This window comes from Ambystoma mexicanum, chromosome 1q (assembly GCF_040938575.1).
Source record: "Ambystoma mexicanum isolate Mex_15411 chromosome 1q, UKY_AmexF1_1, whole genome shotgun sequence".
NCBI lineage: Eukaryota > Metazoa > Chordata > Amphibia > Caudata > Ambystomatidae > Ambystoma > Ambystoma mexicanum.
In genome coordinates this window covers 606,329,570-606,355,467 of record NC_090922.1, presented here as the reverse complement: position 1 = coordinate 606,355,467, position 25,898 = coordinate 606,329,570, and the positions used below count along the sequence as shown (strand labels likewise).

The 25,898-nt window shown below is 44.1% G+C and overlaps 1 protein-coding gene across 1 annotated transcript in view; it reads right to left on the bottom strand.

Annotated features, from left to right (window-relative positions):
* PAPPA2 (pappalysin 2) overlaps positions 1-25,898 on the bottom strand; it is a 1,097,660-nt gene that overhangs the window by 298,977 nt on the left and 772,785 nt on the right. Inside the window, exons 11-13 of the mRNA XM_069641146.1 lie at positions 20,599-20,748; positions 18,934-19,069; positions 18,506-18,722 (exon numbers count right to left, since the gene is read on the bottom strand). Of these exons, the coding sequence (XP_069497247.1) occupies positions 18,506-18,722; positions 18,934-19,069; positions 20,599-20,748 (503 nt within the window). The remainder of the gene's footprint in view (positions 1-18,505; positions 18,723-18,933; positions 19,070-20,598; positions 20,749-25,898) is intronic.

Below are 25,898 nucleotides of genomic sequence, written 5' to 3'. Positions count from 1 at the left end.
TAGAATGGTGTACAGAAATTATAGTGTGCAATGCAGAGGTTTTGTATGTGCTTGCTGCATGCGTGTTTGACATGTGACAACTCCCAATGGGGGAGTGCCGAGTGCAGACACAATGTATCTGGTTCACGGATGTCATGAATGAGAATTGTGATGGCATCTTTGATGTCCTTGGTGTTAGTGCTTGCAGTGCAAACTGGTGGCACGAGTTATGGTTGCTTAGCTTACCATAACTGTCGAATTTCTTTTTTCTTTTGGTTTTACCTGTAACCATAACGTCCCTCTAACAACGTTTTTTCATTGAATTTCATAGGTTTTTGCTAGTGCAACTTAACCATAACGTCCCTTTAACAATGTTTTTGTTAGTTAGTGAATATATATACATATACATAAATATATGTGTACATATATATATATATGAACAAAAACATACAACATATAAAACGTGGTCTTTGCCTGTCTGTGTAGTGGTAAAGATGGATGCTGAGGAACAGTCTACCCTTGATGGCATTTGGGACTTGGCACCGCAGCAGATTTTGTCTTATTGGGTGGTCCCATCCACCACCTGGGATGGCCCACAATTCACTGCGCATGGCCCGTGCTTTAAATGTTCCTGGGCAGCCCCCCGGTTCAGTGGGGGCTCACCCACTGTCACCACTGCTCCCCTACAGCACTCTGGTTCTTCTGGGCGGGCCCTATGGCCTGGGTTGGGGTGTCAAATCGGATATTAAATTATGCCTCTTATTACAAACGATTTGTATGTATATTGGCCTATGCCAAGTTGCTTAAAATTGTACGCGAATAACTCTCTACGGCAAGGTTTTGACCTTAGAAATTGATGTAAGCCGCCATCTTGAATCAAGCCTCCATTTTAGTTTAGAAACCGCCATTTTGGGGTTTTATACAAAGTCACCCTGTAATCTAAAATGGCTGTCTCGTGTGTCCTTGTTTGTGCCTTAACCTCTCCAACCTCTGTAGAGGAGTTAATGTCCAACCTGCCCTGAGGCTATATGTTAGGTTCATGTAGACCTTGTCCTTTGTTGACCTCAGGAGCAGGGGATTACTTGAATCAGCAATGTTAAACTACAAGTATACAAGAACAGTAATGCTATCCGAATATAATATGCGAAACATTGTTTGGTCTGTATTAAAACAATATGTAAAGAGTGTAAATGTTAAATTAAAGAATAATGGAGTGTGTTAGTAAATGTATTGAAAAGTAAACCGCATGCACAAGATATGTAAATTAGGAAAGTGAACCTGGCGCGACCCTAGCCAGTGTATGATTAACCTGTAAGAGGGCTGGACATCATTTTACAAATTGTATAAATGCGTCGATGTCCAGATAGGAAATTCTGTCACTGCTCACATTGAACCCTGCTGGTGGTCTCTGTGATGGATTGACGGCCAAATAGCTATTTGTGTACTTTGTTGAATACTGTTCAGTTTTGTAATCGGTGTATTTTCCTTTGCTCGGTGTAAGAGCCGTAATATTGTATTTTTTCTGATTCCACAGATGGTGCCCGAATAGGGACTCTCAAGATTGACTTCGTCTCATTGAAGGTTGGCTCGGCTATTGGACCGGGATCGGACGGTGCCAACAGAACCGGCCACTCTATAACGAGAAGTGTGAATTCCTCGACGAAACTGCACAATCCCATCCCTGGACGGTGAGCTGTAGCCCGAGACGACGTCTTGACGAGGGTCCATATATTTGAGGTGGGTAAATTTGCTGAAAATCACCAGACACGTGGGTCCTTTGCATTGTCCTTAGTAACCCGATCGGGCCTCCCAGTCCTTTGGTCAGGTGAATCGTGTCCCGATTTTTAATTTAACCCTGACAAATTTGAATTTGGAGCATTGTACTCGCAAGCACAATTATTTAACCAGGTAACACCAGAACTTTGATATGCCTGGGAAATTGTCTGCCTGCTTTAGGGCATTTTTCCGCAGCGACAGACAATCTTTGGAAGATAGCCGTCCCGCACCACAGGAGGGGTCGCCGGCATTTACTATGTACTGTAAGAAAGGCTTTGGTAGTATAGCATTTAATGACATTTGGCACAGACAAACAAGACATCATTCTAATCTCTGATGGCCAACCAATGGTAGTTTTGAAATCCCTCGTATAGAATATTTAGAGTCTGTATTAGTAAAGAAAAAGGCTAGACCTGCAGCATTTGACGCGTTGCACAGTTGGAAAACAGAAGCTTTGCAGCAACAAAAGAGTAGAGAGAAACATATGCGTCTACATATGACGAGTGCCAAAAAGGCACGGTTATATGATCAAAATAAACAATTGGAGTCAGTTAGGAACACGGACAGGGCATTTCAATTAGGCATTCAGAAAATCTACCCTTCAAAAGATTTTCATACGTCAGACGAATTGATTAATAAACTTTTGCATGAACGAAGGCCCGATGCCTCCGCGCCACCTCCATATGTCCCTCCTCCTGGCGCTTTGCCCCTTCCTGTTGTAGTTCCCCCTCGTATAGTTCCTCCGGTCCTCCCTGTTGTTCTTCCTGTTGTTTTTCCAGCCGTCGCCTCTTTGCCTACCCCCTTGCCTTCACCTGTTGTTATTCAGAATGTGCCTACTCTTCCTCTTCCAAGTGATCCTGCATCGCTTGTAGTAGTCCAGGGAACAAGACCAAGGGTTGTGACTCGTAATACTGTGTCCCCAGACAAGAGGAGGGAATTGACTGCTTGGGCTAAACATTGTATGGAGAAGGGTGAACAAGCTGATGTTTTTTCCACACTCGAAAATGTAAAAGATATTCCTGAGAAAAATGTTTTTATCGAAGGATTAGGGACTCATTTAAGTATAATGTGAAATAGACTAAATGATGTAGATTTCCCACAAAGGTTACGGATTTGACGCCTTAGTGTTGTCCAGAGATACTGCGGAGAAGGTATATGAGCATGTTGAGAGGATTTTTGAGTATAGAAAGGAGTTGGAAGAGTTACAGAACGAGGAAGTAGATGGTGATAGTTTAGGTATTATGTACTTACAGAAACGGTTTTCTCCTCGTCGAGAATTAAAAGGTGAGGAAGCACGAATTTGTACAAAGGACGCGATAAGATGGATTTTGGATATGTCGATAACTCTAGATGAAGTATATGACACATATAGTCAGTATACCTTAGAAATGAAAAAGAAAGTGATACAGGTGATGGTAGAGCACCTGCAGAATGAGTGTGTAAGAAGAAAGATTTGTTGTCCCGCAGAATTGTTGAGTGTTTATAAGAGAGCTTTTTCGATTGATATTTCTTCGACTGCCTTAGAGCTTGACTTGGCTCTGTTGCTTAGTAAGCGTTCGGAGCTGCCTACTTCTCAGTTGCCTATGAGAGAGGTCCCTCCGACATTTGTCCCGAAAGATGAGATTGCGGCTGATGCTGCACGAGGTATATTAGCCGGAGAAATTCCTGCACATTACGCTTCACAGTTTGTTCACGTCCCGTTTTCAAGACAGGAAGTGAACACATAAAGCAATCTATTCCTGATATAAGAAAAAATCCGACCAGATTCTATAAAGAAATAGAGTCGGCCTTACAGTCGTCGGTATTCACTTTAAGTGATATTGACCTATTATTTCCCGTACTTCTGCCAGTTGATTTGTGGAAGCAGATTAGGACTATAGGTGACATACCTGGGTTGGGAGATACATGGGATAACATGACTAGGCTGGACAGAGAAAGACCAGCTGGCGAACAACCACCTCAAGTGATATTAACCTTGCCTGATAGAATTATTGTAAAATTGAAAACTATGGTTCCAGAAAAAAGAATCATTTGGGACAAGCTTACGGCCTGTGTCCAAGGAAAGTTAGAGGGTGCTACCGATTTTTTCAATTGGTTTGAGCAGGCATTCTCGGATTTCAGTGGACAAGACTTGGGCACAGAGTCTGGGAAAAGGTTGTTTGTCGACAAATTTGTACGTGGATTGCTGCCTGACATCCAGTTACAGATTATGTCCTCTGAAAGCCCTTGGTAGGCGAAGTCCCAATCAGAAGTATTGCATATGGCTCAGTATTATGAAAATCGTGTAAATACTGAAAAAGAGAAACTTGAGAAAAAAAGGGTGACTTGAAAACTAAAGTTTTATTGCAGCAGATTGTTAGAAACCCTAGAGGGAGTAATCAATTTAGAGGTCAGTACATTCCACAGGGAAGTGCGCCCTTGGCTCCGGTAACCATTAACCAGTGTGCCTATTGCCGGCAGGAAGGCCACTGGCTCGCACATTGTCCGACCTTACAGCAAAGGTCATTTGGGAACATGAGTAGACGATCCAGAGGTCACCCAGGTGCAGGGGGCTCTGGCAGAGGTCAGTTTACACCAGAATCACAGCAACCTCCTTCACAAGATAAGCAAGTTTCGAATGTGGATAATAGAAACATTTTTGATCACCCTTCTGCCGCGTACCTCTCCGAAGAGCTTCCTTTTGATAATATTCTGTTCCGCTAGGATTGCCCGAAGCAGGATTTGGAACCTACGCCTATTCCCGTTCATCAGAAAGGCCCCTACGTTGAGATGGCGGTGGGAAATAGGAAGCATCTATTTTTAGTAGATACGGGAGCACAGAAATGTTCCATTGATCATTCGCGGGTTCCAAATATTCCCCTGTCAGGGCAATCCAATGTTTCCGTAGGGTTTTCAGGCCCATCTGTAGTTTGTCCGGTCTCTTTGCCGGTACCGATAACACTGGGTGCCTTCACGGAACAGTGTCCATTTCTACTTACCACAAACTGTGGGGAGAACTTGCTGGGGCTAAAATTGTTGAAGGCATTACACGCAGTAATTCATTGTTCTCCGGATGGAATTCGGCTAACAATTGCACCTCAGCAATCATTCGCCTCTCAGTTTTTGACTCAACCTTTACCGCCAGAATTTAGTAATGTTCCAGAATGCTTATGGGCAATTGATGTTGATGATGTGGGCATTCTCCAAATTGAACCTGTTAAAATTATTTTGAAACATGGAGTAAAATTGCCTCGCATCCCGCAATATAAGATCTCAGTTGAAGGCGAACAGGCTTTGAAATGTATAGTTTCTGATTTTGTACATCGTGGAGTAATTGAGGAGATTACTTGTAACATATGTAACAGCCCCATTTTGCCAATATACAAAAAAGGTGATAATGCGATTTCCTTTCGTTTTATAATTGATTTACGCACTATTAACAAAATTGTGGCTCCTCAATTTCCTATTGTACCTGATGTTACAACGATATTAAACATGATTCCGGCTTCTGCCACTCATTTTAGTGTTGTTGGTCTTAAAAACGCATTTTTCAGTATTCCCATATAGGATAGCAGGTATTTGTTTGAGTTTACCCTAGGTGGACGCTCGTTTACATTCACTCATGCACCACAAGGGTGCACTGAGAGTCCAAGTATTTATAGTAGGGCATTGAAAGAGCAGCTTGATACCCTCGAGTTGCCTACTACTTGCACGTTACTGCAGTACGTAGATGACCTCCTCTTGGCTGCTGATTCTGAGAGTGCCTGTAAAGAAGGCACCGTGTTGTTGCTTTGTCATCTAGCAAAACATGGCCACAAAGCTTCACTTAAGAAATTCCAATATTGTTACCAGGAGGTCGCCTATTTAGGCTATCTCCTGTCAAAGGAGGGAAGACGGTTGACACCTGAACGAATAAAGACCATTTCTGGTATGCCTGTCCCAAATATGCAAAAGGAAGTTAGAGCCTTGATAGGTATGGCTTCTTATTGTAGATTGTGGATCCCGAATTTTTCGTTAACGATTAAACCAATGCTGGCTTTGACAAAGAAGGGCATTTCTTTGCCATTGCCATGGACCTTGGAACACCAGACAGCATTTGATTTGCTCAAATCGGCGCTGTGCTCAGCGCCAGTTTTAGGAACTCCGAATTATGATAAGGCCTTTGTATTGTTTGTGCATGAACGTGATGGATGTGCTTTGGCCGTGTTAACGCAGGAACATGGAGGGAAGAATAGGCCATGCGGCTACTATTCCTCCGCCCTTGATCCTGTAGCATGCGCTTTGCCAAGATGTTTTTGCGCTGTTGCTGCTGCTGCTGCGTCTGTAAAACATAGTGAGGGAATGGTCCTGGGTCATGCGTTAACCCTAATGGTACCTCACTCTGTAGATATTCTATTGAATAGAACTCAAACGCAACACCTCACTTCTGAACTTTTACCTGTCTCACAAAATACTGTTGATGATGATGATACGTCACACGATTGCCTTTATATGACAGAACAAGAGACTAAAGGCAGAATCGATTTGAAAGACACGCCTTTGAATGGCCCTCAAGGAGAGCTATTTTGTGATGGCTCTTGTTTTAAACTTCCAGACGGTACATCCACGGCTGCTTATGCTGTAACTACTTTCAGCACGGTTGTGGAAACTAAAAGAATTATGCATAACTCTGCGCAGGCTGCAGAAATTATAGTGTTAACTCGAGCTTGTGAGCTTTCTGAAGGGCGTACAGTGAACATATATACTGACAGTCAGTATGCCTTTGGGGTGGCCCACAATTTCGGTAGACTTTGGAAAGAGCGAGGTTTCTTGACCTCGCACGGAACGAAAATCCAGCACGGCACATTAATAGTGCGATTGCTTTCAGCACTTGCACTCCCTGTTCAGTTAGCTACTTAAAATGTTCAGTGCATCAAAAAGTTACAGATGATGTAGGAAAAGGGAATGCCTTCGCCGATCAGATAGCTAAACAGACTGCCACTGATTTCAGTTCAGAAATGTACGCTGTAAAAGAAATTGTAAATGTTTGCACTTTGGGAGAAAGTATTGATGCCGTAAAAGATAGAGGAAACTAAGAGATGGATCGAGGGTGCAGGGAGATTGGATGATGATGGGTGTTGGGTAGACAATGTTGAAGGGAAATGGTTACTCCCTGATGCCTACATTACAATGATGGTTATTATGGCTCATGGTCCGACACATGTGTGTGCGCAGAAATTAACAAAAATGCTACACAGTGTATGGGCCAATGATAAAATTTTCAAAACTGCGGAGCGTTTCGTCCAGAACTGCATGGTTTGCTTGCAGCACAATGTAGGAAAAGGTACCTCGACTCCTAGAGGAAGTTTCGCTCCACCTTATGTCCCGTTTGAGGTTATTCACTTTGATTTTATTGAAATGGAACGGTGTAATAACCTTAAATATGTATTGGTTGTTATTTGCGCCTTTAGTAAGTGGGTTGAGGCCTTCCCGGTTAGAAATGCAACAGTCATAACCACGGCAAAAACTCTGCTGAAAGAGTTTTTTCCTAGGTTCGGGCTGCCGAGAGTCATCTGGTCTGATAATGGGCCACACTTTATTGCCACTGTAATCCTGCAAATTTGCAAAGGATTACAGATTGACAAGCGGTTCCATTCAGCTAGACATGCCCGGAGTGCCGGATTAGTGGAAAGGTACAACGGCATTATAAAGAACAAACTCGCTAAGACGTGTGCTGGCACCAAGCTAAAATGGCCGGACGCCTTACCGATCGTGTTACTATCGATGAGGACAACCCCTCAAACTAAGACTGGGCTCTCTCCCTTTGAGGTGGTAATGGGGAGACCTGCTAATATTTGGGGTATGCCAAAATGTTGCTCAATACGGTATATAGAAAATGTGCTTCTTTCAGACTACTGTAACCAGTTGACTAAAAATCTGTTTTCAATTTATCACCAGGTGCGAGAGGCATTACCTGTGCACTACGAGGGTCCCGGTCACAGTCTACGACCGGGGGACTGGATCCTCACGAAGGTTTTTGAGAGGTCGTCTTGCCTTGCACCTCGGTGGAGGGGTCCCTATCAAGTCCTGCTGGTCACTCAGACTGCCGTGCGGGTAGCGGGTCGTAAACACTGGATCCATGCGACGCACACCAAACGGATCCCACAGCCCGTGCCTTACGATACAGAAGACACAGAATCCCTTCCCACTGCTGTAACTAGCGTGCCTGAAACAGCAACAGCCAACAAGGGAGAATCGGAGACCGTTTCACAATCCGCAGGGCCGGACAAAACGGCCATCTTGTCTCCACACTCCCCAACAGTGGAACCTCCGGATCAATCCTTTCTTGATCCCATTTCCATCCATTCGCCACTTCCAGGAGGAAGTGATGACACTTTGTTCCCACCAGAAACTGCAAAATATAATGTGCGCCCAAGGAAGTAAATGTACAGCATGGTCTGACTGTGCGACTGAAAAAATCATTTGAGGGCTTGTCTTTTTGGCCCGATTGTTCGGAAAGATTCTGTTAGCTAAGGGTTGTGGGAAAGACATTAAGAAGACGCGCGACTGGAGTCGCCAGCAAACAAACAATTGGTGTTTTTTCGATTGAAGACTATGATGCCTGCACCCGCTACCGCTCGTACTGAACTTTTAGATAAAAATGTGACTAGCAGAGACAATGATCAAGTATGTAAGGGGACCCCCAAAGTGTATTGTTGCCTTCTCGTACTAATTACTGGATTTGTAATGACTTTTGGGTTTGGGTTATGGTATCTGGAAGAAGCATATCCGTTAGATGACTTTTTACCTATTGAAAATGTATCTGTGATTCCCACTCATTCTGTGCAATTGCATACTTTGTCGCCTAGAGATTCTTTGCATAGACGGAATTATCAGAATAATACCCTTTTGTTAATAATGAATGCCACTGATGCAATTTTTAATAAGACCAATTTCTGGATCTGTACACATCTACCGCAACATGGGGATAAGGGGCTAGGTTGGTATATTTACCCTTTGCCTCTGACAACTGCCTGTTACGCTTCTCTTAGAGCACTATTTTTTGGTCGATGGAATGACAGTATCTCAGGGAACTTTGATGGTACAAATTTAAATAGTTTTGAAAAGAATGTTTTGATGCCCCTGGGATGCTCGCTTTTTGCAAATAGAAGTAGGCCAAACGTTGCTTCTGTTAGGCCCTCTGATAGATTGTCTCGTCCTTTTCAGTCTTTAATCTCTTTCAAAATGGCTCCTATAGGCAACAAGGATGCCACGCCTTCATCTTATTCTGTTAATCATAGCCCCGATTCAGTATCCTTCTGAATAAAGAGGAATGGAACACGGTCAATGGGTAATTCTAGAAAGTGCGCCAACGTTGCGAATTTGACTAGTGAAAACAGACCTCTGTACGTAGGCGAACCTGTCTATTTTGTTTGCGGTAATGTGGCATTTCCGTGGTTGCCCAGGGATTGGCAAGGAACCTGTTATTTAGGGATTCTATTACCTGGGGTATTTATTGCCAGTACTACAGAAATTTCAAAGACTCATCCACGACGAGGTGTAAAAGGGGATACTCCAGCGCAAACTCTAGGAGATATTATGAAATCTTTTGTGCCATTTTTGGGGCAAATTTCAAATTCAGAAGATATTAGGGGACTAGAGAGAATATTGGAGAGAACCATCAGTCGGACCACTAACATACTCTATAATATGACGTTAGAGCAGAGAGCGATAAGATTAGTGGCTCTTTAGAACCGGATGGCATTAGATGTCATCCTGGCAGAGCGAGGAGGAGTATGTAAATTAGTGGGGTCCGCTTGCTGCGTTTACGTTCCAGACTCCTCTCCAACGATCTTTAGGGCGATCCAAAATCTACATGTTCTTAGTTCAGAAGTACATGTTCCTGAGGGAAATTGGGAACTTGGTACATGGCTTTGGGACCTCCTACAGTCATGGGGATGGAAGTTGTTCTTGGCCCTACTGATTATCTTGGGAAGTTTTTTGTTTCTTTGTTGTTGTATACAGTGTCTCCCTGGTATATGCTCAGTATTAGGGGGATGTTGCGCGCGAGCAACAAGTGTATTAGGAAATAAAACATACGCCCCAAAGGAACTCTCCAAAGAGTATGTGTTGAAAGAAACTCTGGTATCAGACCTAATGTCAATAGATATGTCCGACAATGATTCGGGGTGTATGGACGATAACGTATGGAGTTACTTGCAAGCAAAGCAGAAGTAGTGTTAGCACTTGGAATAGGCCAAAAGGAGGGTTTGTCAAATCGCATATTAAATTATGCCTCTTATTACAAACGATTTGTATGTATATTGGCCTACGCCAAGTTGCTTAAAATTGTACGTGAATAACTCTCTACGGCAAGGTTTTGACCATACAAATTGATGTAAGTCGCCATCTTGAATCAAGCCTCCATTTTAGGTTAGAAACTGCCATTTTGGGGTTTTATACAAAGTCACCCTGTAATCTAAAATGGCCGTCTCGTGTGTCCTTGTTCTTGCTTAACCTCTCCAACCTCTGTAGGGGAGTTAATGTCCAACGTGCCCTCAGGCTATATGTTAGGGTCATGTAGACCTTGTCCTTTGTTGACCTCGGAAGCAGGGGATTACTTGAATCAGCAATGTTAAACTACAAGTATACAAGAACAGTAATGCTATCCGAATATAATATGTGAAACATTGTTTGGTCTGTATTAAAACAATATGTAAAGAGTGTAAATGTTAAATTAAAGAATAATGGAGTGTGTTAGTAAATGTATTGAAAAGTAAACCGCATGCACGAGATATGTAAATTAGGAAAGTGAACCTGGCGCGACCCTAGCCCAGTGTATGATTAACCTGTAAGAGGGCTGGACATCATTTTACAAATTGTATAAATGCGTCGATGTCCAGCTAGGAAATTGTGTCACTGCTCACATTGAACCCTGCTGGTGGTAATGTATTGACGGCCAAATAGCTATTTGTGTACTTTGTTGAATACTGTTCAGTTTTGTAATAAAGATTCTGGGATTCTTTATAAGCCTGTGTCGGTGTATTTTCCTTTGCTCGGTGTAACAGCCTTAATATTGTATTTTTTCTGATTCCACAGGGGCTGTCTGTCCTCACTGCCGAAACTTGCAGTCTTATATATCTTCAGGGTGGCTCCCTTAGGCTGAGTGACCACCCACAATCACTGCCGCAACTAGTGCCCACTTCTTCCTGTGCGGGACAGCCCCATGCCCTGTGGGTTCGGCTCTGTCACCACTGCACCCCACATTGCCATCTTCACTCCAGGTGGCATCCCTGTTGTCATTGGGGTGCTGCTATGTTCACTGTTGTGCCCGCAGTGTGCTGGATCTTCACAGGTGACCGTCTCTGCGTTACATTGGAGGGACACATGGGGCAGGCCACTAGAGCTCCACCTGGGCTGCCTGCCAGCAGCAACCCAGGGCTTTTGTTCACCCGGGACTTCAGCATCACCCTCTCTTCACCCCGGCAGCCTTGCAGGGCAGTTTGAGATTTGTCCACAATTAACCTATCGAACCACCTGGCACAGGTGGCCCAGGAGGACTTCCAATCAGGAGCTTCCTCGCCGGCCACGAGGTGGGCTGACTCAGGGCCATGGCCAGGTTGCCTGGCTTGCACCACTCCCTACATTCGACCTAGACTGGGAAGCTCTTCAACCCGGGCAGCACTGCGCACACCGGCATTGCTATGGCCCCCCAAGGTGAGCCGACATTTGCCACAACACCGTGATTGCCCTGGCTGCTCGTGGCATGCAGCCCAGCCCCATCATTCACAAACTGGGCCACCCCCTCACGCACCCCAGTACGCACCCTATCTCACATCCGAGTCTCCCTAAGACAGCACATTGTATTGGTCCATACTGTCCTCTGCTGTGTTTCCATATCTAAGCATCCCTTAGACAGCACATTGCATTGCTCCATACTGTCCTCCATTGTGTCCATATGGGAGGGGTGCTCAAGCCTGCAGCTCCCCAGGGGGTTGCTTGCTTCTTCTTCCCCTCCTGTTTTGTTTTTCTTTTCTTTACCTTGTCTTCTTCTCCCTTCCATGACTCTACAACCGTTTTTCTAATTTTCTTCACTTTTTTACATTGTCTAGCATCTTTTCTCCCATACCCAGCCCATACATGGGCAAGAGAGTTCTGTTCCTTTGTTTCTTTTCTTTATCTTCTCTTTCCAACATTCCATCCAGCCCCACACTGGGCTCGATGGATTAGTTCAAAACACTTAACACACACATAAAGAAAACATACACACTACATAAAATAAAGTACTGCATTCACCCTGGTGTCAGTGGGCCTCATTATGAGGTCGGCGATAACCCCCCATTGCAACCGGTGGGTTACTGAGTGTGTCTGAACGGTTTATGGGTTTGAACATACCACCTGTTGTAATGGTATCAAACACTAGCTCTCTATCTGCACTTGGCAGGAGCTATGAGTTAATGGTGTGTACCCTTGACACGTCACACTGCAGCACACGCTATCACACACAGTGAAACAATAGTGTGGGTCAAAATGGAAAACACCATAAAACAAAAATCATCTCTGCCTCAGCTAAACTTTTAAATGCAAGTAAAAAAATCAAGCCCTATGCTAAAGTGAACATCTACCACTGTGCTGTGGTAAAACACTTTTAACCTGAGTACTGGGACGTGCCGGGACCGTAACACAAGGCTGCGCTGTTAAAACACTAGTATGGAGGCCACAATATGCACAGGCATACCATACACCACAAGGGCCCATGTGGGTATCTGGTCATTGCATCAAATGCAATAGCATTGAATGCCATACCAGAGAAAATAAAGCATCGAAAAAAAGCCTCAAATGCATTTCTTTTCATTTTTATTTTTTATGGGGGGGGCTCTAAACCCCCTTCTTTAACCTTTAAACCCCATTTTAATTAAACTAAAAGGTAAAGGATTTAGTTTAGTTAAAATGGGGTTTAAAGGTTAAAGATTCAATGCAATGACTATAAACCGACCATGTGTATCATTGACAACTAACCTATAGAGAATCGACACCAAGGCCCTACTAACTTGTGAAAACATAGCATGAATGCATGGTTATTCCCCCCAAAAAACAAAAAACGAAATGTGTGAAAAAGGAGTTTTAAAAGTCAATTTATTTTAGGGATTTTGGTGCCATTTTTAAATAAATAGATAGTTGCTTGGGTAAGGGTATAAATGAAGGTGCGGGATGTGGCGGAGAAGCTGTTGGGGGTATCTCCCCACAGTTAAAAAAAACAACACATTTTCATTTTCAGAATTAGACTAAAAAACGTGTTATTTTCGGCCTCGTTATTCTATTTTTGCTATTTTAACATAGAACCAGTTCATTACATTTCCTATGGTCTGTGTGACCTATCTAGATTAAACCCTTAAGCTGCACCTGAGCTAACAATGATAAACTAACATTTGGCCAACACCTATACTCTATAAACTTGATCCAGCAAAAATAAATGTGTATGAGGGTCAAATCTGGCAGTGCCAAACCCATTACACACTCTGGAACATTGGGAATGACGCCCAACATTCCTGCATTAACTGCAAGTAAACTGGACATCCGGTGTCCACTCCCCAAAACCGGTGGCCTTTGTCTAGTGAAAATAAGTATCTGTTAACAAATTATATATTCTGCAAGAGCATTCATTGTAAGGTACAGTAACTTTAGCCACGCCCCAGAACAGATGTGCGTTAGTTTACTATTGGATAGCCGTATCTGGTGGATCCACGGGACCACCCAGCCTTTTTTCCTTTGCAGATGGGGAGTAGGTGCAAGTGGGTCTAGGTCACCTGGCCTAAGCACCGCCCACCTGGTGCCTTCCTGGTTGCCGCTCTTTTTCACCACTTAGCAAGCCACACCCACCTGGTGCCTTCCTGCTTGCCGCTCTTTTCCCTACTTAAGTAGCCCTCCAGCCTCTTATCCTTTGCAGATGGGGAGCATGTGCAAGTGGGTCTAGGTCACCTGGCCTAAGCCACGACCACATGGTGCCTTCCTGGTTGCTGTTTTTTTGCACCACTTAGCAAGCCCCGCCCACCTGGTGCCTTCCTGCTTGCCGGTCTTTTCCCTACTTAAGGAGCCCTCCAGCCTCTTTTCCTTTGTAGATGGGTAGCATGTGCAAATGGGTCTAGGTCACCTGGCCTAAGCCCCGCCCACCTGGTGCCTTCCTGGTTGCCGCTCTTTTCCCTACTTAAGGAGCCCTCCAGCCTCTTTTCCTTTGTAGATGGGTAGCATGTGCAAATGGGTCTAGATCACCTGGCCTAAACCGCACCCAACTTGCGCCTTCCTGGTTGCCACTCTTTTTCACCACTTAGCAAGCCCCACCCACCTGGTGTCTTCCTGCTTGCCACTCTTTTCCCTACTTAAGGAGCCCTCCAGCCTCTTTTCCTTTGCAGATGGGGAGCAGGTGCAAGTGGGTCTAGGTCACCTGGCCTAAGCACCTCCCACCTTCTTAGCCCTGCCTCTTCCTTCCTGCTCTTAACTCTTAGATCAAGGGCGTCCATCGCCCGGGTGTCTGAAGCAAAGGGCAGATGAAGAAAAGGGCAATTCATGTTTGGACCTGTTCGGACCAGGAGGACCCAGGGCCTGACCCCCTGTTCAGACAGTAGGTAAGCATGCACCAACATGCGTTTACTCCCTCTGTCCCCACAGGCCATCCTCACCCCCTCTGGTGCCCCCGTGATGTTCCCTTGTGCCCCCCTTCTCGAAAACAGGTGTTGCCTGTTTTGTTTGATTCTTCTACCCTGCTCGAAAGCCTACTTCTGCAGGAGTCTCTACTGATACATTCTGGTTTCACCATCACCATCTAGTGGCCAATGTTGGATTTGACTTTTATGGACTTCATTGACTCACGGTGCGTCACTCTTTCTCAATTCACATGCTGGACTTCCTTTGCATCTTGTACTCATGCTGGCCCTGATTCATGCTGTTCCCATCTTCATCTTGCGTCATGGCTCGCTACATTGTGTTATTACTGACTTCTGCAATTGTATTCGCTCTCCCCTCTTGCTTCTCCACTCTTTTTGACTGCTTACTCTCTGTTCTCTCTCTTCTATGCACTTACTCTATCAGAATTGTCCCTGGACCTAGTATGATAGCAACCACGTCTGTCTTCTCCCCCACCCCTTATTGCCCCCAAGCACTATCTGAAATGTCATCTGGACTAGTACGATAGTCGCTTCTTCTGTTCCTCCCCTCCCTTTCTGCACCCTTCTTCCTCACCTTTTGTTTTTCTCTGGTTCTACCGGAAATGTCATCAGGCCTAGTACGGAAGTTGCCTGTCTGTTTCCATTTCATTCCCACTCTCCCCCTCCCTTCCTTATCTATGCCTTAGCTCTTGCACTATCTGAAATGTCCTCAGGCCGAGTACGATAGTTAATTTCACATCCTTACTGTTCATGGCCTGTAAGAATGTCATTGTATTTTCCCTTGTTCCCTCCTTTGCTTTGAAGCCCTTTGAAACACATTGTTTAGGAGCTATATAAATAAACTATCATATCATATCATATCATACCAATATCAATCTACAATGTTGCAGGATCGCAAAGAGACTATTTGCCCTTGCAACAAATGATATCCCCACATGAAAGGTGACTCTGGATTGGGTACAATGTGTCCCCCCCCCATCCATGGGACCCTGGACAGTTACCAGACTGCTTGGACCTTGTCAAGGAAATGGAAATGAGCATGGAGGTGCGAAGAGTTCCCTAATGTTGCCATCTCTGATCACCTGAGCCTGGGAGAGTGCATTCAGTTGGCAGTTTTCAGGCAACACTTGTACCTTTTCCCCTCTGGTTCAATGTGAACAGCCTTCTCTGTCTACCTTGGCTGAATGGGCATTGCCCTGTCCAGCTGGGTCACGTGTGTTGAGATCACAAAACGAAGCTGTCCTGCTTGTAATTATGAGGATTGTAGTGTGATTTTCTGCAGGTGGCTCATTGACTTGGTAACTGGAACTTTTCCGCCTTCACTTGTTCCTGACTGGGTGCTTTGTTTCTGCTTGCTTTCTGGCTGCGGCGATCTATTGATTCCATATTGTTCCCTACGGCTTCCCCATGTTTGTGAGAATCAAGCATGCACAAGCAAAATATATTAATAGTTTGCATCTTGCAGGGTCGTACTGGGACAAGAAATAGTCCCGGTCACCCAAAAAAAAGTGGCCCACTCCTCGCCTCATGACCCTTGACCTCTGAGGACATCACCGGAAGTGATGTCATTTCAACCCACCCCAAAATGACATCCCGAGTAGCGATGAAACACAACCTTTGACCCCTTGACCAAACAGGAACTGTCATCAAATAGCATTGTCCCTAAGTACACTAAATTGTTGTGAATCCAAGCAGACGTCCAAGGCCAAATGATAATGTTATTGTATAGCACATACACTTAAGCTCTTTTTCATGGATCAAATATGCATACAATATCACCCAACCTGTGTTGGTACTCATTTATCGACATAAAATGGATGAAAGGCTTTTTGAAGAAAAAAATAATTGAAAAATAAAATGTGAAAGAAATAATTGAAAAAAATAATAACGGCCCAGGCATGACCAGAAACCGGCCCCACACCCCAGGGACGATTTCTGGCATCTTGCAGTTTCAGCTTTGGCAAAGCAATGAATGTATAGAAATATGTATGTGTGTCTGTCATCTACCTCCATGGGTCATAAGCATGTGCTTCGTGCATATATGCAATAAACTAGTGCATGTTCATGTAATTACACAAATGGATGCATATGTACCTCATGAATAAGTGATGTGAGTGATGACGTCATTGATTTCTGGTTTTGCAGTCTGTCGACTTGCTTGATCAATGTCATTTCCATGTCATCCAAATCATTAATTGGGTACGAGAGAGTCTGAGAGAGTAATGTTTCTCACACCTGCGATACATCAGGGATTGCAGTGATGGGCCTAAGAATGAGGCACATTTGTCGTTTCTCTGCCTTCGTGTTGCTTGTGTTGTTGTAATCTATGATGTTCAGAAGCATTTCTTAAATAATGTGAAAAGCAAAGAACTACATAAACATACGTTTTTTGGAATCATATGTGTGTGTTTTTGTACACATCATTGTGCTGACATTTTGAATGAACTAGAAGGGATGAGGCTCCTCAATAATTTTGCTCTCAACCCTTTTGTCTGTGTTCTAGTTTCTATATTGTACTCCATTCCGTACACATCTAGGTACCCCTAAGAAAGCACATTGCATTGTTGTATAGCATGCACTATTCTATTAATTGCTTTCTATACTGTACTCCATTCCTTACACATCTAGGTATTCCTAAGAAAGCACACTGCATTGTCGTTAAGCATGCACTATTTTGTTAATTGCTTTAGATACTGTACTCAATTCCGTAGACATCTAGGTATCACCAAGAAAGCACACTGCATTGTTGTTTACCATGCACTATTTTTTTTCATTGCTTTGTATACTGTACTCCATTGTGTATAGCATGAACTAATGTGTTCATTGCTTTCTATACTGTACTCCATTCCGTACACATCTAGGTATCCGTAAGAAAGCACACTGCATTGTTGTATTGCATGTACTATTTTTTTCATTGCTTTCTATACTGTACTCCATTGTGTATAGCATGAACTATTTTGTTAATTGCTTTCTATACTGTACTCCATTGCGTACACATCTAGGTATCCCTAAGAAAGCACCCTGCACTGTTGTATAGCATGCACTATTTTCTGATTGCTTTCTATACTGTACTCCATTGTGTATAGCATGAACTATTTTGTTCATTGCTTTCTATACTGTACTCCATTGCTTTCACATCTATGTATCCCTAAGAAAGCACATTGCATTGTTGTATTGCATGCACTATTCTGTTAATTGCTTTCTATACTGTACACCATTCCGTACCCATCTAGGTATCCCTAAGAAAGCACACTGCATTGTTGTTAAGCATCCACTATTTTGTTCATTGCTTTCTAAACTGTACTCCATTGTGTACACATCTAGGTATGCCTAAGAAAGCACACTGCATTGTTGTATAGCATGCACTATTTTTTTCATTGCTTTCTATACTGTACTCCATTGTGTATAGCATGAACTATTTTGTTCATTGCTTTCTATACTGTACTCCATTGCGTACACATCTAGGTATCCCTAAGAAAGCACACTGCATTGTTGTATAGCATGCACTATTGTTTTCATTGGTTTCCATATTGTACTCCATTATATATAGCATGCACTATTTTGTTCATTGCTTTCTATACTGTACTCCATTGCGTACACATCTAGGTATCCCTAAGAATCCCACTGAGAATTACTTAAAGGTAAGGCACCAAATCTACAGTTGGCTTTACTGGTGTACAAGTCACGATTATTTCATCACTAGGCATGGAGGGCCTATGGACCTACATCCCCCCCCTAGGAAGGGAGAGCATGGGGAGTTGCCACAGGAACATATGGCTGTGTGTAATCTTGGGGGACATATGGGACTTTTGAGGATGGACAGCATAGGTGGTAAGAACAGCCTTACCCAGACTTCCAGCTCTAGGACCGATGACTCGGGTGCCAGACACTGAGGAAAACCAGCCTCCTCTGGATCCTGGGTGCTCAGATACGCAGAGGGATTCAGGACAATATGGCTTTGGGAGTAACTTCAAACACCAATCTAAAAACACACCTAGCATTCCCACCCATTTCTGCATTTGTGTAGCATGCCGCGGACCAGCCGCACGCTGCATTCCATGCTTAGCAACAACTACAACCAACTACCTGCTTCAAGATCAGATGCGAAGCAAACCAGCAAACATTCCTACCTGCGTCGTTCATGCCCAGCAGAACCTTCTGTCTCTTCACAGTGGTTGGGCACCCCTGGATTTAGGTGTGTTGAGGTCCTCAGGGCCACGGCAGAGACACCCACCAACGAGGAGGAGAAGTTGAGCAGAACTGAGGCCGTCTGATAGAATGGGACGCTCAGGTTATGGGTCACGTTAAGAATCAGTGGATTCCGCTGACAGGAGAGTTCATGAGTTCCTAAGCAAAATGGTAGGGGAATAAGAGATCTATTAGAAACTGGCAGGATTTAAACATATAAAAGCCTCATGCTCACATCTAACCAGGGCCGGAGGTGCCCGGATGTGATCCGGCACGCATTGAGTGGAGTCTCTGAAATTACCTCAGCCCATGTCCCACCACTTACGTCAACAGTGACTGGTGGCCAAGGAATCTAAGGCTGTTCACTCACCAATTGAGTGGTTGTGTCCAGACATGTCAGTCAGGTGGACGGAAACTGTTGGCTTTTGCTGGTCACCAGGTACACTCCCGTCATACGCCAGGTAAAGGAAAACGGAAGTGGCCACTCCAGGCCGATCAAAGCACACCTGGGGAAGAAAAACAATGATGTCGCACAACGAAAGCAAAGCACACAAGAGGCTTTGGACAACACACCAATGCAAAGAGCTGTGTCTAATACGAGAACCCTCAGTGAGTGAATGGGCATGAAGATTAAACTGCCTTGCCACCCGGAAAGGGTGAACCATCCAGAATACAAGCAGCGGGATGCATTCCCATGAAACTACTCGGTCACCACTAAAGATAATCCCTCAAGAGACAGGATTGCATATACTTGCATCTCCCATCCTACATCGAGACACAGGCTCTCGAGAAAGAGATCACGCATACAATGAGCATGGCAGAGACCTCCATTGACTCTAGTCGCTGCTACAGTGAAAGTGGGTTTGCACTGCCACACCTGACATAGAGGAAGTCTTCCCTTCTCATCAGAAAGCTTGTCCGTTGGACTACCTGCCATCACCATTAGAACACAACACAATTATTTATCTTTGTAAAAGTCTGGATCTCCATAGTGCACCTCCAACATGCCTGGGTGCCACATAAGACTAGTTGCAAAGATGGCCCCCACGATCAGGCATGAAATAGCAGACATGCTTCCTTGCCCTCATAAAATCGGGTGCCACACACACTTGGACAGAGGAATAGTTAATGTTCAGAGCTCCAGCATTCATCTCAAACAGTGCAATGTAAACACTGATTTGAAAAAGCACAGTGAATGGACTTGGAGCGGGCACATGATCTGTGACCCACTCAGGACTCTGTGGCATATTTTGGAAATATTACAGAGAGACTCTGAAGGCTTACAACATGTCAAATAAAGAAATATAAATTAAAGTGTCATGAATATTTAATAAATATATTATTAAGGGTATAACATTAGGGAATGGGAGAGGAATACACTAGGTAATTGCTGTGATTTGCACATATCACCAAGCAGAGAAATGCCAAGAGCACCCATATTCACTAGTGGAAGGTGGCTGCACTTCTTATAACGCAATGTAGTGATTGAGATCTTAGCGCGTTGCCAGTGCACTCAACAAGAGCGCTAAATGAGTGATACAAGGAGGGGCCAATGGTGTAGCCATGCAGGGAAGTGACATTAGGAAAACTAGAGCATCTCCCATTGACCCAGACTTCTAATGGCATTGGCAGCTACTCTAGCTACCCCTTGTGGTTCTTATCTGCCACCGCCAGAGGGAGTGGCAGTCATAATTCTGCCACATAAACAATGCAGTCCTTGGCTTGACCGACTACTCCCTACCTGTCACCTCGATGGATCCAGCTTTTTCTCTATTTAATACATTCCCACCAGCAGCCAGGCATATTACTCCCAGGAATGATAATTGATTGTTACTATTTATGAACACAGTTTGAATGTTACTGTTTATGAATGCTGATTTGCATTCTGATTCATTATATTGTTGACTGTCCTATATAAAGCACTTTGGACAAATGCGCTATATAAAACACAATAAATGCTAATACAAATACAAATACAAATATCCAGGGGGAATCACTCACAGCAGGTTCAGCAGGGCAGTGCATGCTGGCTTACCTTCAGCCACACCCTCTCGTCTGGCTCCTGGCCGCTGGTGCTCATGGTGGTCTCCTCTTCGGCGTCCCAAGCTTGCTGGTGACTGGCCGCGCAAGGAAACCAGGCTGGTGCCGGCTGAGTGAAGGACTGCGAAAAGTGGGGCTTGCAGACCTGGGAAAGAGTTTGCAAACACAGGCAGTGAGTGTCAGGAGTGACAACATCAGGGAAGACTATCAAGAAAACCCCTTCTGCTGAAGAGGATGGGTACATTAAATGGGGGGAGGTCAAATTAACAACATCAATATAAGCGGTGCAGGGAAAGAAAAGCAATGACATAGCACCCCAAATACATGTGAAGCCTAGCTTATGTTATGTTATGTTATCAGTTCTTATATAGCGCACGGTCGCCCGAAGGCATCATGGCGCTTAAGGAGAAAGAGAACAGGCACCTAGGAGAGTTAAAATAAGTGGGTTTTGACCCTCTTTCTGAACTCAAGATAGTTAGAGGTTTTTTTGATGGCCCGTGAAAGTTTATTCCACAAGGATACCGTGGCAATCGAGAAGGCTCGACCGCCTACACGTTCACAATTGTATCTTGGTACCAGAAGCATTTCGGCAGTGGCGGAACGAAGATTGCGGTTAGGATAATAGCGAGAAAATTTTGGTTGGAGATAATCCGCTCCCTGGTTATGAAGGGCACGATGGACAATGCACAAGGCCTTAAACTCCACCCGCTGGACCACAGGGAGCCAGTGCAGAGTCTGAAGCACCGGAGAGATGTGAGCTCCATAAGGTGTATGTACCAGTGGCCACCCGAGCGGCCAGGTTCTGTAGTTGCTGCAATCGCCTTATCAGCTTCTTAGGTTGGGCCAGATATAGAGAATTACAGTAATCTATCCGCGATAGAACCAGGGCTGCAACCACTGAGGGACGCACCTTCCTAAGAGTTTTTAATTGGAAGTGGCCGGCCTGACAAACTGCCGTAACCTGTAGGTCCATAGACAGGGAAGCTGATAACATGACACCCACGTTTTTAACTTTCTTGACCGGGGTTGGTAAGGGACCCAAAGAGGGGGGCCAGAAAGAGAACACCCAAAGTGTAGGATTAGGAAGGTAACCCACCACCATCACCTCAGTCTTATCACCATTCAACTTGAGCCAGTTGTGACTCATCCAGTCCCCCACCGCCGCCAGACACCCCCGCAGGCACGACGACACTTTAGATTGATTAAGATCTAATCGAATCAATATCTGTGTGTCGTCGGCGTACGAGTAGCATCTGACACCGAAGGAGCGGATGAGACACACCAAGGCCCAGATATAAATGTTGAACAGGATAAGCGACAGGGAGGAGCCCTGTGGTACCCCACAGCTAAGGTGACAAGGAGAGGACAGAAAGGGGGGCATTGCGAGGGTCTGTGTATGATCCGCAAGGAACGACCTAAACCAGGCTAGTACCTGACTGGGCAAGGCGGGACAGCAGGATGGAGTGGTCGACCGTGTCGAAGGCCGCTGATAGGTCCAACAGGATCGGGGCCCCCACTCCACCAGTGTCCACCAGCCTGGTCATGTCGTCCAGAGCGGCAACAAGAGCAATCTCTGTGCCTCAGCCAGGACGGAACCCGGATTGTACAGGGTCCAAAAGATTAGTAGATTCAAGATGGGAAGAGGGCAGAGGGGACACCAGTGACTCTAAGATCTTAGCCAGGAAAGGGAGAAGAGAAATGGGGCAAAAATTAGATGGGGTAGCGGGATCCAGAGTCGGCTTCTTCAAAAGAGCAACTACTCTTGCTGATTTCAAGCGGATTTCAGGGCGTAGACTGGATACGCCCTGTAAAGACAACCGAAACACGTGTAGACGTATGTCTGTGTGACCAGGGGTACAGAGACTGAACCATCGGATCATTGGATGGAGGACCATTTTCACTATGAAAACAAAAAAAATTTGAGGACAATTATTTATAGGCCAAAAAACATGTGTTATTGATTTGGAGAAATGAAATTGGAATGAATGGTAGGAGTGATTCAGTTTGAGTGGAATATGAAGATATCTGTTTGTATAAATGTTTTTTAAACAGTAATATATTTATTTTTGATATAAGAATAAAAGATTTTTGAATTAAATATTTAGCATTTATTGGTATTTATAAAAAGATAAATGTATTGAGTTGGCTATTCCCTGTCCTGCTGGTCCATTTTTTTGATTATAAGTATATGAAGTCTGGAGGACCAGGGACCGAAATCAGGTTCCCCTTGTGTTTATAAATGTCAAGATACTGCCTCCAGCTTTCTGTAAATTGAAGCTTGGTGTGGAAAGCATGTGCAGGTGTGCAGAGTGGGTAAGTTTGTTGGATTGGGATCTGGAGACTTTGCCTGGCAGGTAGATGGGCGCAGAATTATGTAGGCATTTATGAGTCAGAGTGAGTGTTTTGAAGAGGATGTGCTCTTGAACAGGAAGAATCCAATATACCTATGGCCTAGCGCACACCTATTTGTTGAATTATTTCGAGACGTTGGTGATAGATTTGTGGGGTGCCAGGGAGAAAAACAACCTTGACACTGGGTTGTGTTAACCTATGTAGAACCAACAGAAGTCCACACTTTTGTGAAACTCTCCCGTCCCCTGCACACACTTGAACAGGAAGCCAATGCGCGTTCCTTCTTGTCATGGAGATGTGAGAGTTTTTTGGAATATTTAGTGCTGCTCTGAGGGCTTTGTTTTGTATGACCTGTAGCCTTTTGATGTTTTGTTTCTTGGTGATGGCATAGAGGGCATTGCAGTAGTCTACTCTGGATAGGATGAGAGCTCTGTCTAATATGATGCAACTGTCAGGCGATAGAAAAGGTCTACAAGCATTGATCAGTTTAGATGTACAGGCTGCTGCTGAGGCTGTGGCATTGACTTGCTTGGATAAGGTCAGGGATGAGTCCCGGTAAAGACCTAGAGTTTTTACTACCTTACACCATAATGATGTTGCCATCTATATTGAAGGCGTTATAGGCATCTTCAAGTTTCTTAAGGCGAAACTTACGAGAAGAAGTTTGGTCTTTTAATCATTCATGCATTAACAATGGTGGGCCATCCAAGATTTGATCGTTAGATAGATAGCGCTGAAAGAGGCTGAATCGATATTATTCAGTTGATGAATGGTTTCAGTTTGTTCCCGATTATTTGTTTTAGGGTGCTTGATTACTAATACATCTGAAATCTCGATACATGTTTCCTACCACACTGTGCTTGAATTTGGATTACAAGACCACTGAATAAATCATGATGATTTTCTTCTGATGCAGCTTTATCATATAGTAACTGCAGAACGTGTGATCGATAAAAGCATAACACCGGACTTGCCATTTCACCCTATTGGCCTATGCCCAAAGAGCCAGGCCCCAAAAAAATGCACACGGGTCACTTTTAATTCGTGGGTTCTAGTGGTCTTTAGTCACGTGATTTTTGAATGCGTGTGGATTGGTAACATATAAGATGGCGGCTTTAGGGTACACGTGTTTAAATATTTGAGGATGAAATAATTTTTTTTAAGACAATGTATTACTTAGAGATTGTTTTGGATACATTTATTTTTTGCGGTAACCCCTATTGAGTCAGTGCTAGACCAGAGACTAGTAATGATGGACAATGGATTCATTTTTGTATGAATTCATCTTTGGGCACGCAGATAAGGGAAATAGTAACTGCAAATTAAGACCATACATTCGATAGACATTTCACGGATAGTACTGCTAACATCTTGGATATGTTACCTGAGACCCAGAGCTTTGAATGTTTGATTCTTTTTACAAGATTCAAAGACATTTGTGAGAATATTTGACATAATACCTGAGTGAGCTCTCTAACAATAGGAGAATCGCATTGCCTGTATTTTAAAGTAGTTGTAAGTGCTGAACATACTGTCACAGGTGCGGTAGTCGCTGTGACAAGGACATAGTCAGTTGCCAAGAAGATGCTGGCGAAAGTAATCGACAGAGATATCCACGAGGCCAATTACTACGAATCAGTTAGAGGAAGGGGCTGAGAAGATTCCAGTGCCTGACCTAAGTGATCAGCTGAAAGAGCTGCATATCCCTAGAGTTCCGCACAAGGTAGAGGCACACAGGGCATGCAGGGCCCAGGAGGGTATGCAGAAACGGGCCTCTGGGAAAGATGTTTCAACCTCGGGGAAGTTCTAGGTCTTCTGAGGAGATGGCTACTTAAAGTTCCTGATCCAGAACCCATCAAGACGCTGGGGATCATACATGCTTTCTAGTACAGTCGACTGCTGGCCCTCACCAGTTCACTTAGTATGAAGAATATAGAAGTGAGGGTCATGACCCACTTTTGCTGCCATAGCATTGGAGAAAATATGAAAAATGACTTGGGTATGTATTCAGAGATAGAAGGAAGCAGGAACTAATGGGGACTGAGTTTCACTCCTTTTATATTTTACTGTGTATAGTTACACTACTTTTAAAGCGATTATTAGAGTTCCTGTACTGTTTTCTATTTAGTTAAAGTATACCTCTTTATTTTACTTGATAGCCTCTTTGGAGGGTTGGGTGCAGGTTGCGCTCTGTTTTTATGGCTAAGAGTAGAATGAGGACAGCAATGACAGAGGCATCCCTCGAGGTGGGCAGCAGCCTCGTATCTGAAGACATGCTTTGCTATCACCTTTGTCATGCATGAATGTTGCCATCGCACTGAGGGAGCATTGTGTACATGGGGGCGGTAAGAGCGATGCACATAGACTCTGTGCAGGGTGTTTTACTTCTGGCAGACCTTGTAGAGGGCAAGAGGATGAGGATGCAGGCTCTACAACTGTATTATTTTCGATGTTTTATCAATTATTAGAGTGTGTGCGTACTATTACAAATGAGCAGGTTCAGCTGGACTACATACCAATTAGTGGCCAGTGCATAACATTAAACATTGCCTTGGTGCTCACAGAAGAAAGAGATCATTTGTATGTAATATGAGTGCAATGCTTTACAAGAATTAAGGACATGTTAAGAGACAAAATGATGTGTATTCTCAGCAAAATAAGCTATTTAAAAAGGAAAACTGATTAATTGTGTGAACATTTTAAACTGACTCCTTATAAAACCTTGCAATGTTCATTTCAAATGATCAAGTCCAGTATATGTTGTAGTTGTAACACAAATGTACACTTGTGTTACTGAGCAAAGCACATAGGCTAGCTGAACAAAGGCTGCCAGTCAAAATAAGTGGCGCTGACAATCTAAATTCACAAGTGAGACAAAAGTCTCCCTGAGGCTGAAGTTGATGCATCTGACCTCCGAGTATTGGAACTAGTCCTTTTTTTCCT